The sequence below is a fragment of the Pristiophorus japonicus genome, chromosome 17, assembly GCF_044704955.1.
Source record: "Pristiophorus japonicus isolate sPriJap1 chromosome 17, sPriJap1.hap1, whole genome shotgun sequence".
Classification (NCBI taxonomy): Eukaryota; Metazoa; Chordata; class Chondrichthyes; family Pristiophoridae; genus Pristiophorus; species Pristiophorus japonicus.
The window spans coordinates 55,688,235-55,701,863 of record NC_091993.1 but is presented as its reverse complement, the minus strand read 5'-3'; the positions used below and the strand labels follow the sequence as shown (position 1 = coordinate 55,701,863).

Below are 13,629 nucleotides of genomic sequence, written 5' to 3'. Positions count from 1 at the left end.
CGCCGAAGGGACTCCGAGGCCGGCGCTGAACCGGCTGAAGGGACTGATGCGTGGCGTCGTCTCATACTCCCAACCAACTTTTAATTATTTTTTTTTACTTTTAGCCAACTTTTAAACTTATTAAACAATTTGGGAGAACTTATAAAACTTACACTTTAGACTCTCAACTGAAATACTTTTAAACATTTATTATTAAATTACATCTTTGACTTTTAACAACTTTTAGAAACTTTTTAAAATGGGGAAATGTTTATAATCTATTATTGATTTACATCTTAGAATTTTAACAACTCTTAGAAACTTCTTAAAACATTTTAACAACTCTTAGAAACTTTTGAAATGAATTGGGAACCTTTATCAACTTTTAATCTTTTAAAATAACTTTGGAAGCCACCTTCCTAATGCCTGCCCCCCAACCTAGCCTCGGGCCATCTACCATCAATGGCACTACCCGGCGCCGAGCTTGTGGCCAACACTTCGCCGTAGGCAATTAGGCTTATCGAGCTGTGTCTGGTCTCCAGTTGTCTTGGACCCCCTTGCCACTGGACCAAGACCTTATTTAGCTAAGCCCGTGTGGTTGCCGATGTGCAGCGGCCACCCCATGTTAAAAGAATTCACGCACAGGCATCTTCCACTCCGTCAGTATGAAGTTCGGGACCTGGAACGTCAGGACCCTCATGGATAATGCCAACAGCAACAGGCCGGAACGCCACACTGCCATAGTTGCCCGGGAACTCAGACGTTTTGACATCGACATCGCCACCCTAAGCGAGACCCGGTGGACAGAGGAAGGCCAGTTGAAGGAACATAATGGAGGTTACACCTTCTTCTGGAAAGGGAAACCAGAGGCAGAACGCTGCCTCCATGGAGTCGGCTTTGCTGTCAAGAATGAGCTGGTCGACCGCCTCAAAGACTCCCCCTGTGGGGCCAACGAACGCCTCATGACTCTCCATATCACCCTATCTCGGAACCAATGTGCCACAGTCATCAGTGCGTACGCCCTACACTCGATGCAACGGATGAGGCTAAAGAGGGTTTTTATTCCAACCTCGATCCTTGTCCCATGTCCCCACGGGCGACAAATTGATCCTCCTGGGTGATTTTAATGCCAGGGTTGGCAAAGACACAGTTCTCTGGGGAGGAGTGATTGGCAGAGAGGGGGTAGGGAAAGCCAATTCGAGCGGTACACTACTCCTGACAAAATGTCTAGAACATGAACTCCTCATTACCAACACCCTATTCCGCCAGAGGGACAAATACAAGGCATCGTGGCAACACTCTCGCTCCAAACACTGGCACCTGCTTGACTATGTCATTGTCTGAGCCAGGGATCGCAAGGATGTGCACATCACCCGCGCTATGACAGGAGCTGACGACTGCTGGACGGACCACCGCCTAATCCGATCCATCAACATCAACATAGCCCCAAAGCAGAGGGGACAGCAGAAGCAGTTCCATAAAAAAGTTAATGCCGGGGCATTTAGAGACCCAGCTAAGAGAGCCCTCTATAGCCAGCGCCTCACAGCCATTCTGGCGTGCCTTGATGACCCTGAGATACTGAATGCCCATAGCACTTGGTCTGCCCTCCAGGTCTCTATAACCAAAGCCCGTGAAGAGACACTTGGTCACTCAACCAGAAAACATCAGGACTGGTTTGACGAAAATGATCAGGATATCGAAGAACTAATAGATCGCAAGCGCAAAGCATTTCTGAGCCTCAAGCAACAGCCCAACTCGAGAGCTGCAGAACAACATTACAGACGGCTCAAGGCTCAGGTCCAATAAAAAACTCGGGACCTAAAGAACAGGTGGTGGATGGAGAAAGCACAGGAGATACAACAACTGGCCGACAACCACGATATGCAAGGATTCTTCACTGCTGTTAAGCCACCTACGGTCCAAACTCCCAAGGCCCCACTCCCCACTCCTGGCCAAGAACGGGGAAACACTCATCAAGGACACCGAGGCTATCAGGGCCCAATTGAAGGAGCACTTTGAAGAATTCCTCAATCAAGACTCTGCCTTTGACTCGAGTGTTCTCGACTCCATCCCGCAGCATGCCACCCGCCAACACCTCAGTGAAACTCCAACGCTGCACGAGGTAGGCAAAGCCATAAAACAGCTCAAGAATAACAAGGCTACGGGTGCGGATGGAATCCCTGCCAAGGCACCAAAATATGGCGGAGCGGTGCTGTTGGCGGGGAAACATGACCTCATCTCTCTCATCTGGAGGGAGGAGAGCATGCCGGAAGATCTCAGAGGCGCAGTGATTGTGACCATTTTTTAAAAGGGGGACAATTCGACTGCAGCAACTACAGGGGAATCTCCCTGCTTTCAGCCACTGGGAAAGTTGTCACTCGAGTTCTCCTCAATCATCTTCCTCCTGTGGCTGACGAGCTCCTCCCAGAATCACAATGCGGATTTCGTCCCCTACGGGGCACAACAGACATGATCTTTGCAGCGCGCCAGTTGCAGGAAAGATGCAGGGAGCAGCGCCAGCCCTTATACATGGCCTTTTTCGATCTTACAAAGGCCTTTGACATTGTCAACCATGGGGGTCTATGGAATGTCCTCCTCTGTTTTGGATGCCCCCAAATGTTTGTCAACATCCTTCGCCTGCTTCACGATGACATGAAGGCCGTGATCCTTACCAATGGATCCATTACAGACCCATTTCACGTCCGGACCGGGGTCAAACATGGAAACATAGAAAATAGGTGCAGGAGTAGGCCATTTGGCCCTTCGAGCCTGCACCGCCATTCAATGAGTTCATGGCTGAACATGCAACTTCAGTACCCCATTCCTGCTTTCTCGCCATACTCCTTGATCCCCCTAGTAGTAAGGACTACATCTAACTCCTTTTTGAATATATTTAGTGAATTGGCCTCAATAACTTTCTGTGGTAGAGAATTCCACAGGTACACCATTCTCTGGGTGAAGAAGTTTCTCCTCATTCGGTCCTAAATGGCTTACCCCTTATCCTTAGACTGTGACCCCTGGTTCTGGACTTCCCCAACATTGGGAACATTCTTCCTGCATCTAACCTGTCTAAACCCGTCAGAATTTTAAATGTTTCTATGAGATCCCCTCTCATTCTTCTGAACTCCAGTGAATACAAGCCCAGTTGATCCAGTCTTTCTTGATAGGTCAGTCCCGCCATCCAGGCGCCAAACAGGGCTGCATTATCGCTCCAACCCTCTTCTCAATCTTACTCACCTCCATGCTCCACCTCACAATCCACAAGCTCCCCGCTGGAATGGAATTAAACTACAGAACCATTGGGAAGCTGTTTAACCTATGCCACCTCCAGGCCAAGTCCAAGATCACCCCAACCTCTGTCATTGAGCTGCAGTATGCGGACGATGCCTACATCTGTGCACATTCAGAAGCTGAACTCCAGGATAAAATCAGTATATTCACTGAGGCATATGAAAGCATGGGCCTTACGCTTAACATCCGTAAGACTAAGGTCCTTCACCAACCTGTCATCGCCGCACAGCACTGCCCTCCAATCATCAAGATCTATGCGCGGCCCTGGACAATGTGGACCATTTCCCATACCTTGGGAGCCTCTTATCAACAAAGGCAGACATTGATGTGGAGATTCAGCATTCGGAAAAGAGTGTTTGAAGACCAGACACTTAAATATACCACCAAACTCATGGTCTACAGGGCTGTAGTAATACCTGCCCTCCTGTATGGGTCTGAGGCATGGACGATGTACAGAAGGCACCTCATGTCGCTGGGGACTCCAACGATGTCGCCGCAAGATCCTGCAAATCCCCTGGGAGGACAGACGCACCAACATCAGTGTCCTCGACCAGGCTAACATCCCCAGTATTGAAGCACTGACCACACTCGATCAGCTTCACTGGGCAGGCCACATAGTACGCAAGTCAAATACGAGACTCCCGAAGCAAATGCTTTATGCAGAGCTCCTTCATGGTAAACGAGCCAAAAGAGGACAGCGGAAACGTTATAAGGACACCCTCAAAGCCTCCCTGGTAAAGTGCGACATCACCACTGACACCTGGCTGCAGACCGCCCGAGGTGGAGAAAGTCCATCCGGGAAGGCGTTGAGCTCTTTGAGTCTCAACACAAAGAGCATGAAGAGGCCAAGCGCAGGCAGTGGAAGGAGCGCGCGGCAAACCAGCCCCACTGACCCCTTCCCTCGACGAATGTCTGTCCCACCTGTAACAGGGTCTGTAGCTCTCATATCGGACTGTTCAGCCATCAAAGAACTCACTTTGGGAGTGGAAGCAAGTCCTCCTCGATTCCGAGGGACTGCCTATGATGCCTATGATATGGTGGACTGGAAAATAGATTAAAGTGTCGGACAGTTAATGAACAGTGGTGTACATTTAAGGAGATATTTCACAACTCTCAAGAAAAATATATTCCAGTGAGGAGGAAAGTGTGCAAGAAAAAAGATAGCCATCCGTGGCTAACTAAAGAAATTAACGACGGTATCCAATTAAAAACAAGGGCATACAAAATGGCTAAAACTAGTGGGAGGACAGAAGATTGGGAAGCTTTTAAAAGCCAGCAAAGAATGACTAAAAACTGATTAAGAAAGGGAAGATAAACTATGAAAGTAAACTAGCACAAAATATAAAAACAGATAGCAAGAGTTTCTATCGGTATATAAAAATGAAAAGGGTGGCTAAAGTAAATGTTGGCCCCTTAGAGGATGAGACCAGCGAATTAGTAATGGGGAACATGAAGATGGCAGAAACTCTGAGCAAATATTTTGTATCAGTCTTTACAGTAGTGGACACTAACAATATTCCAACAGTGGATAGTCAAGGAGCTATAGGCGGGGAAGAACTTAACACAATCACAATCACAAAGGAGGTGGTACTCAGCAAGATACTGGGACGAAAGGCAGGTAAATCCCTGGACCTGATGGCTTGCATCCTACGGTCTTAAGAAAAGTAGCGGCAGGGATTGTGGATGCATTGGTTGTAATTTTCCAAAATTCCCTGGATTCTGGGGAGGTCCCAGCAGATTGGAAAACTGCAAATGTAACACCCCTATTTAAAAAGGAGGCTGACAAAAAGCAGGAAACTATAGACCAGTTAGCCTGACATCTGTGGTTGGCAAAATGTTGGAGTCCATTATTAAAGAAGCAGTAGCAGGACTTTTGGAAAAGCAAAATTCAGTCAGACAGAATCAGCATGGATTCATGAAGGGGAAGTCATGTTTGACAAATTTGCTGGAATTCTTTGAGAATGTAACAAACGGGTGGATAAAAGGGAACCAGTGGATGTGGTGTATTTGGATTTCCAGAAGGAATTTGACAAGGTGCCACATAAAAGGTTACTGCACAAGATAAAGGTACATGGCATTGGGGGTAATATATTCACATGGATAGAGGATTGGCTAAATAACAGAAATCAGAGAGTCGGGATAAATGGTTCATTCTCTGGTTGTCAATCAGTAACTAGTACGGTGCCGCAGGGATCAGTGCTGGAACCCCAACTATTTACAATCTCTATTAACGATTTGGAAGAAGGGACTGAGTGTAACGTAGCCAAGTCTGCTGACGATACAAAGATGGAAGGAAAAGCAATGTGTGAGGAGGATACAAAAAATCTGCACAAGGACATAGACAGGCTAAGTGAGTGGGCAAAAATTTGGTAGATGAAGTATAATATGTTGGAAAGTGTGAGGTCATACACTTTGGCAGAATAGATCAAAGAGCAAGTTATTATTGAATGGAGAAAAATTGCAAAGTGCTGCAGTATAGTGGGACCTGCGGGTACTTGTGCATGAAACACAAAAGGATAGTATGCAGATACAGCAGCTGATCAGGAAGGCCAATGGAATCATGGCCTTTATTGCAAAGGGGATGGAGTATAAAAGCAGCGAAGTCTTGCTATAACGATACAGGGTACTGGTGAGGCCACACCTGGAATACTGCGTGCAGTTTTGGTTTCCATATTTACAAAAGGATATACTTGCTTTGAAGGCAGTTCAGAGAAGGTAAACAAGGTTGATTCTGAAGATGAGGGGGTTGACTTATGAGGAAAGGTTGAGTAGGTTGGGCCTCTACTCATTGGAATTCAGAAGAATGAGAGGTGATCTTATCGAAACGTATAAGATTATGAGGGGATTTGACAACGTGAATGCAGAGAGGATGTTTCCACTGATGGGGGAGACTAGAACTAGAGGACATAATCTTAGAATAAGGGGCCGCCCATTTAAAACTGAGATGAGGAGAAATTTCTTCTCTCAATGGGTTGTAAATCTGTGGAATTCGCTGCCTCAGAGAGCTGCGGAAGCTGGGACATTGAATAAATTTAAGACAGAAATACACTGCTTCTTAAACGATAAGGGCATTCGGGGTTATGAGGAGCGGGCAGGGAAGTGGAGCTGAGTCCATGATCAGATCAGCTATGATCGTATTACAGGACGGAGCAGGCTCAAGGGGCTGTATGGCCGACTCCTGCTCCTATTTCTTATGTTCTTATGTAATCAGACAGACATGGAGAGACCGTCCGTGACAGAGAGAGGGAGAAGCGTTACTGGAAAGCTCATTTCAGGCTCAAATCTGACACCAAGGTTGCGAACAATCTGGTTCAGTCTCAGACAGAAGTTGGGGAGAGGGATGGAGTCAGTGGCTGGGGAACGGAGTTTGTGGCGGGGACCGAAAACAATGGCTTCGTTCTTCCCAATTTTCAATTGGAGAACATTTCTGCTCATCCAGACCTGGATGTCGGACAAGCAGTCTGACAATTTAGAGACCGTGGAAGGGTCGAGAGAAATGGTAATGAGGTAGAGCTTGGTGTCATCTGCGTACATATAAGGGCCAATAAGGAAAAGGCAGACTTGTTAAATGTGGACTTTGTCTCCATGTTCACTGCAGAGCAAGAGGGCAGAAGACCATTAATAGAAGGGAACCCAAAGATACATCGAGAGGAAGAACCTATTGGATTAAGCCATGAATGAATCGAATGGTGGAACAGATTTGAAGTGCACCAGGAGTGTGCGCAGTGTGCAGGGAGTGTGCGCAGTGTTATGTCTGTAATGCGCTTATGAATGATTCCACGAGGCAATGTGCTGTACTCAAACTGTAGTGACCTTGGTCCTTTTATTCGTAACTTCAGAGTGAGGCACAAGCATGGTGTGTAGCGTTTTATACTGGGCCCTGCACACCTATACAGGTTACCCTCAGGTCTCCCACCACAGTGCCCTCTGATGGACAGCCTCTGCCATAGGAGCAGGAAACCTCGGACTCCACCAGTTGCACCTGCTAGTGGTACCAGCATAGTATATACACAGTGTAAGCCTTATTGACTGTACATCAGGTAACAGTCTCCATCTGATGCAACTATGCAGTCACTACACAGAGAGTATGTTGATAGTCTGCATATATAACATGCAGTGTGCGGGGAATGTACAGGGTCACTTACCCCTCTCTCTCCCCACGTTGAGCTTCCACCAGCCGATCCTGGGCCTCCTGCAGCTCCTGTTGGATCTGCTCCAGCCGCGACTCCAGCTCCTGATTGGTCAGATTGAGCTTGTGGTTCTCAGTGCTGGTCTGGTCCTGTTTACTGCGCAGAGAGATGAGCTCTGCCTGCAACTGGGAGGGGAGGATCAACAGGTAAACACGAGGAAGTCTGGGACTCTCCAAACCATTGTTGTTGGACATTATTCAAGTATCAGCTAATCTTTCGACTGGTCTTTGGTAGAATGCTAGCATCATGGAATCACACAACACAGGAGGAGGCCATTCGGCCCATCGTTCCTGTGCCAGCTCTGTGAAACAGCGATCCAATTAGTCCCACTCCCCCGCTCTTTCCCCACAGCCCGGCACATTTTACTGATTCACAAATTGATCCAATTCCCTTTTGAAAGTTACTATTGAATTTCAGGCAGTGCATTCCTGATCACAACAACTCGCTGCATTAAAACAATCTCCCCGCAGAGTTTTGGCCAATCACTTTCGCTCATGTCCTCTGGTTGCTGACCCTTCTGTCACTGGAAACACTTTCTCCTTATTTACTCGATCAAAACGTGCCATCATTTTGAGCACCTCTATTAAATTTCCCCTTAACCTTCTCCACTCTAAGGAGAACAACCCCAGCTTCTCCAGTCTCTCCACATCACTGAAATCCCCCATCTCTGGTACCATTCCAGTAAACCTCCACTTCTCATCCTTCCTACAGTGTGGTGAGCAGAACTGGACGCAGCATTCGAACTGAGGCCTCACCAGCTCAGCCTTCCCGCGATATCCTTTGCTTTGACCTTTCCTTGACGGTGTAGCGGACACACACACACAGCAGTAACCCAGGACAGCCTGACTGATCGGGAACAGGGTGGGGTACACCGGGGACCCTTGGTCTCCCTGGTATATCAGCAGATCAGAGTGTCCCTATGGGGATAGCAATGGGAGGGCCAGTTCCTGCGGGAATGAGGCCTTGCTGCTGGTGTGACAGTGGAGAAGTCTGGTTCCCAGGCCCTGTTACCTCTTTGATAGTCTCTGCTGCTCCGTCTCTTGCTGCTGTTTCCTCACCGGCTCCACCTCCATCAGCACCGGGCCCCACACTCACTTCCTCACCCTCCACCCTCAGGTGAGGAAGCCCAAGACCCTCTCCCAGGGGGTCCGCTGTGATCGACGTATCGCGAGGTGCACGGCGGCGGATTGAGCGAGTTCTCTGAAATCTGCGGATCAGGAATTACAGAGGGAGAAGAGGATCACTTTGTGCTGATCATCAGCGACTGTGGCTGGGCGATTGCTGCTCTGGGGCCGGGAGGCAGAGCTCAGGGAGACAGGGAGCTCGGCACTGCAGGAAGGATGTGGAGGCTTAGAGAGAACAGAAAGCAGAGCCACTGGGGTATTGCCTGGTCTGAGAAATATCGCACACAGGAAGAGTTAACATTTGGGGCTGTTTTCACAGGAAGGGAGCAGATGACAAGGATGATTTGAGAGAGGGGATAAAGTTATGAAGGGATTGGATAGAATCGAGAGCAAGAGGGTAGAGAAGGATCTGGGGATGGGGCGGGGAGTGGGATTAGAATCAGTGCTGGAGTAGACCGTAAACACCAGCACGGACTCGGGGGCCCAATGGCCTGTTTTCAGTGCTGCAATTGCTGCATCATTCTGTGTGACGAAGGATTGGAAAACAAATGGATCAATGGCACAGATGGGCCACTTGACGGCAGACGCAGTTTAATGTCGATCCACACCGTGTCGGGAAAGAGAAATTGCACTGAGCCGAAATGGGTTGTTGGGCAAAGAGAGGGAGGAATAGAAGTGATCTGAGGTCAGAAATACATGTGTGGTGTGGGATTGGAGGATACAGGGATGGGAGAATGACTGAGATAATCCAATGCTCCAGGGGACACTATACTTCCTGGGCATCACTTACCCTTCTCTCTCCTCTCACAGTGTGCGGGGAGTGTGGAGAGGCTCATTGTGCGGGGAGTGAGCGGGGAGTGTGCGGGGAGAGTGCGGGGAGAGTGCGGGGAGTGTGCGCAGTGTGCGAGGAGTGGACCGGGAGTGGGCGGGGAGTGTGCACAGTGTGGGGTCACTTACCCCTCTCTCTCCCCACGTTGAGCTTCCTCCTGTTGGCCCACCAGCCGATCCTGGGCCTCCTGCAGCTCCTGTTGGATCTGCTCCAGCCGCGACTCCAGCTCCTGATTGGTCAGATTGAGCTTGTGGTTCTCAGTGCTGGTCTGGTCCTGTTTACTGCGCAGAGAGACGAGCTCTGCCTGCAACTGGGAGGGTCAAGCAAAGGAACCACATCACATCGCCGACTGGAAGCAAATGATCTCATCAAATGTACTCGAAACCACCTCTCTTTCTCACCATCTCTCTATTGTCTCTCAGTCTCTTTCTTTCTTTCGCACGTTGTCAGCCTCACTGTCTCTCTCCGCCCCCCGCCACCCATCGCAGGCCTGATCACAGGCTGCAGGATCCAACATTTCACCCCCCCACCCCAGCCCTGGAATTATGCTGGGAAACCAGTGAGACTGCGCAGGGAAATTCACACCAATGTTAGCACCCAATTCCCTCCGTCTGCAAACTCCCAAAAATTTCTCCTTTAGCCAGCAGCTGAATATGTGTCACAATGACCTCCTGAATACAATTAACATTAGAGACGGGGACACAGTGAGCACAGATTGCCCACAGGAATGTGGCTCCCTCTCACTCTATGATTCTCTGGGTTGGATTATCGGCACGTTTGCACCTGTTTCCGCCCCGGTGAACGGTAAAAGATTTTTCAAGGTGTAACGCCGAGTGTCCAACTATTACTGCCCGGACGGTAAATTCCTCTCATGGTTTGCGGTGGTGCAATAACTTAGCACCCCGCCCTCTATTTCACTGAGATCATGACGTCAATCGTCGTGCAACGTTCCGCTACATAGGATGCAAAGTTGGGCCTTAACTCATCATTCAATGTCCGCCCCAGGAAATGTCTGATAAACCAGGTGGCCCAGGGTGCAGCAGGCGGTATTGGCAGCGTATTTAAATGGCGGGAGGAGGATCTGATATGGCAGCTCAAACTGACTGCAACAGTCGGGCACAGCACACTGAGTCAAGCTCCGACTCGCACAGAGCACTTTTATCTTCCATTACAGAGTCCTTACATCGTCAGTGAGAGAATTTAATGGGGGCATTACTAGTTCACCAGCGTATCGTGCTGCATGCTATTGCCAGGCGGTGTCAAGCTAGAAGAAGGGCTCTTGGCCATGTCGGCCCACGGATGAGGAGAGGCCGAAGACGTCTGAGGAGGAGGGCTTACCCCCCACGGGTTTACAGGCACCAACGCTCAGACCTCCAGCTCTCTGAGGAGCAGTGTGTGAGAAGGCTGCGCTTCCGAAAGGAAGTGCTGACAGAGATATGCCGTCTCCGACAGGCAGACCCATGCCTGCACCGCTCTGGAGGCAGCCTTCAATACTCCCCTCACCAGTTTCCCAATTCATTGTGGTGTGCTGCATGTTGCACAGCTTGGCCACCATGAGGGGCCAGACATTGCCCCTGGGGATTGCAGGCACACCTCAGGAGGAGGAGGACGATGAAGAGGAGCCTGGTGAGGCGCCCAGTGGATAGCCCCCCCATCCACGGGGGAGGCAGCGTGGAGATGCTGCTGGACCAACACTCGCACATCACCAGCTCATAATGGACCAGCTCCTAAATGGAGAAACTGAGGGATGGAGCGAATCCTGGACACGCTGTGTGCCCCATAAAGGCACATTGTCGGTGAGCATGGGAATGATGCACAACGCACCAACGGCAAAGGATCAATCATATATTTCACAAAGTAACAGAAACTCGCCCACCAAAATAAAACCATTCAATGTACAACGTGATGTTTCAGGGCCCTGAGCAACAGTGAACTTCCTTAAATCCACAAAATGTTGCTAACCCCGCGATTTCTGGCTGAGGCTCAAAACCTTCCGTGTGTCAGGCCTGATTGTTCTCCCCGATCACAGAGCCTCATTTCTTGCCAAGTTTTGCAGACAAGGGTGCAAACTTTATCCAGGCAGTATCAGGACCACCCTGCCCCGATTACTGCCCAAAATCACTAAAGCTCAAAATCCAGCCCAGATTCTATCTCCATAAATATATTCAGTACTTGTCAGTAACCAACACGATGAAATCTCTCGCACAGTGGAAGCTAATTTGAAGATGAAATGTAATTCATGTCGCCCCTTTCCGATGTGAGAGTGCTGCTTGCCTCACCATTTCCTTCAGGCAAGGTGCTCAGCTGGGGAGAGGGGTCTGTTCAGAAGGTTCTGCCATTATTTCATCCACTCCCCTCTCCCCATTCTCATCCACAGTCAGTGAGACTCGGTCGCTGCCCAGTGTGTGAGCCCAGTCAGGGTACATGAACTCTCACTCTCCCCTGGTGTGTACTGTCCATGTACCAGAGCTCACCCTCAGTGACTGAATCCCCCCTTTTCCCCGGCCGTGACCTTCCCTCATTACCTGCAGAACAGCTTCATCGGAACGTGGTCCCTCACTGCCGGGAGATTGATCGTGCTCTCTGCAATAAAAACCAAAGTATCAAATCAAAAAGGGAACAGCAATAATCATGGGTGATTTTAACTTCCATATTGATTGAACAAATCAAATTGGTCAGGGTAGCCTTGAGGAGGAGTTCATAGAGTGAATAAGGGGTGGGTTCCTTGAGCAGTATGTAACGGAACCAACCAGGGTGAAGGCTATCTTAGATCTGGTCCTGTGTAATGAGACAGGATTAATAAACAATCACCTCGTAAAGGATCCCCTTGGAATGAGTGACCATAGCATGATTGAATTTCAAATTCAGATGGAGGGCGAGAAAGTTGGATCTCTAACCAGCGTATTAAGCTTAAATAAAGGAGACCATGAAGGTATGAGGGCAGAGTTGGGTGAAGTGGACTGGGAAAATAGATTAAAGTGTAGGACGGTTGATAAACAGTGGTGTACATTTAAGAAGATATTTCATAACTCTCAAGAAAAATATATTCCCGTGAGCAGGAAAGGGTGTAAGAGAAAAGATAGCCATCCGTGGCTAACTGAAGAAATAAAGGACGGTATCCAATTAAAAACAAGGGCATACAAAGTGGCCAAAACTAGTGGGAGGACAGAAGATTGGGAAGCTTTTAAAAGCCAGCAAAGAATGACTAAAAACTGATTAAGAAAGGAAAGATAGACTATGATAGTAAATTAGCACAAAATATAAAAACAGATAGCAAGAGTTTCTATAGGTATATAAAAAGGAAAAGAATGGATAAAGTAAATGTTGGTCCCTTAGAGGATGAGACCAGGGAATTTGTAATGGGGAACATGGAGATGGTAGAAACTCTGAACAAATATTTTGTATCAGTCTTTACCATAGTGGACACTAACAATATTCCAACAGTGGATAGTCAAGGGGCTATAGGCGAGGAAGAACTTAACAGAATTACAATCCCGAAGGAGGTGGTACTCAGGTGGTACTGGGACTAAAGGCAGAATAAGCCCTTGGACCTGATGGCTTGCATCCTAGGGTCTGAGGAGAAGTAGTGGTAGGGATTGTGCATGCATTGGTTGGAATTTACCAAAATTCCCTGGATTCTGGGGAGGTCCCAGTAGATTGGAAAACTGCAAATGTCACAACCCTATTTAAAAAAGGAGGCAGACAAAAAGCAGGAAACTATAGACCAGTTAGCCTAACATCTCTGGTGGGAAAATGTTGGAGTCCATTATTAAAGAAGCAGTAGCAGGACTTTTGGAAAAGCAAAATTCGGTCAGGCAGAATCAGCATGGATTTATGAAGGGGAAGTCATGTTTGACAAATTGCTGGAATTCTTTGAGGATGTAACGAACAGGTGGAATAAAGGGGAACCAGTGGATGTGGTGTATTTGGATTTCCAGAAGGAATTTGACAAGGTGCCACATAAAAGGTTACTGCACAAGATAAAAGTTCACGGCATTGGGGGTAATATATTTGCATGGATAGAGGATTGGCTAACGAACAGAAACCAGTGAGTTGAGATAAATGGTTCATTCTCTGGTTGGCAATCAGTAACTAGTGGGGTGCCACAGGGATCAGTGCTGGGACCCCAACTATTTACAATCCCTATTAACGACTTGGAAGAATGGACTGAGTGTAACGTAGCTAAGTTTGCTGACAATACAAAGATGGAGGAAAA

General features: G+C 48.3%; 1 protein-coding gene across 1 annotated transcript in view; it reads right to left on the bottom strand.

The window, feature by feature from the left end:
• LOC139227745 (uncharacterized) overlaps positions 1-13,629 on the bottom strand; it is a 244,833-nt gene that overhangs the window by 70,944 nt on the left and 160,260 nt on the right. Inside the window, exons 29-32 of the mRNA XM_070858741.1 lie at positions 11,939-11,996; positions 9,542-9,723; positions 8,472-8,667; positions 7,416-7,585 (exon numbers count right to left, since the gene is read on the bottom strand). Of these exons, the coding sequence (XP_070714842.1) occupies positions 7,416-7,585; positions 8,472-8,667; positions 9,542-9,723; positions 11,939-11,996 (606 nt within the window). The remainder of the gene's footprint in view (positions 1-7,415; positions 7,586-8,471; positions 8,668-9,541; positions 9,724-11,938; positions 11,997-13,629) is intronic.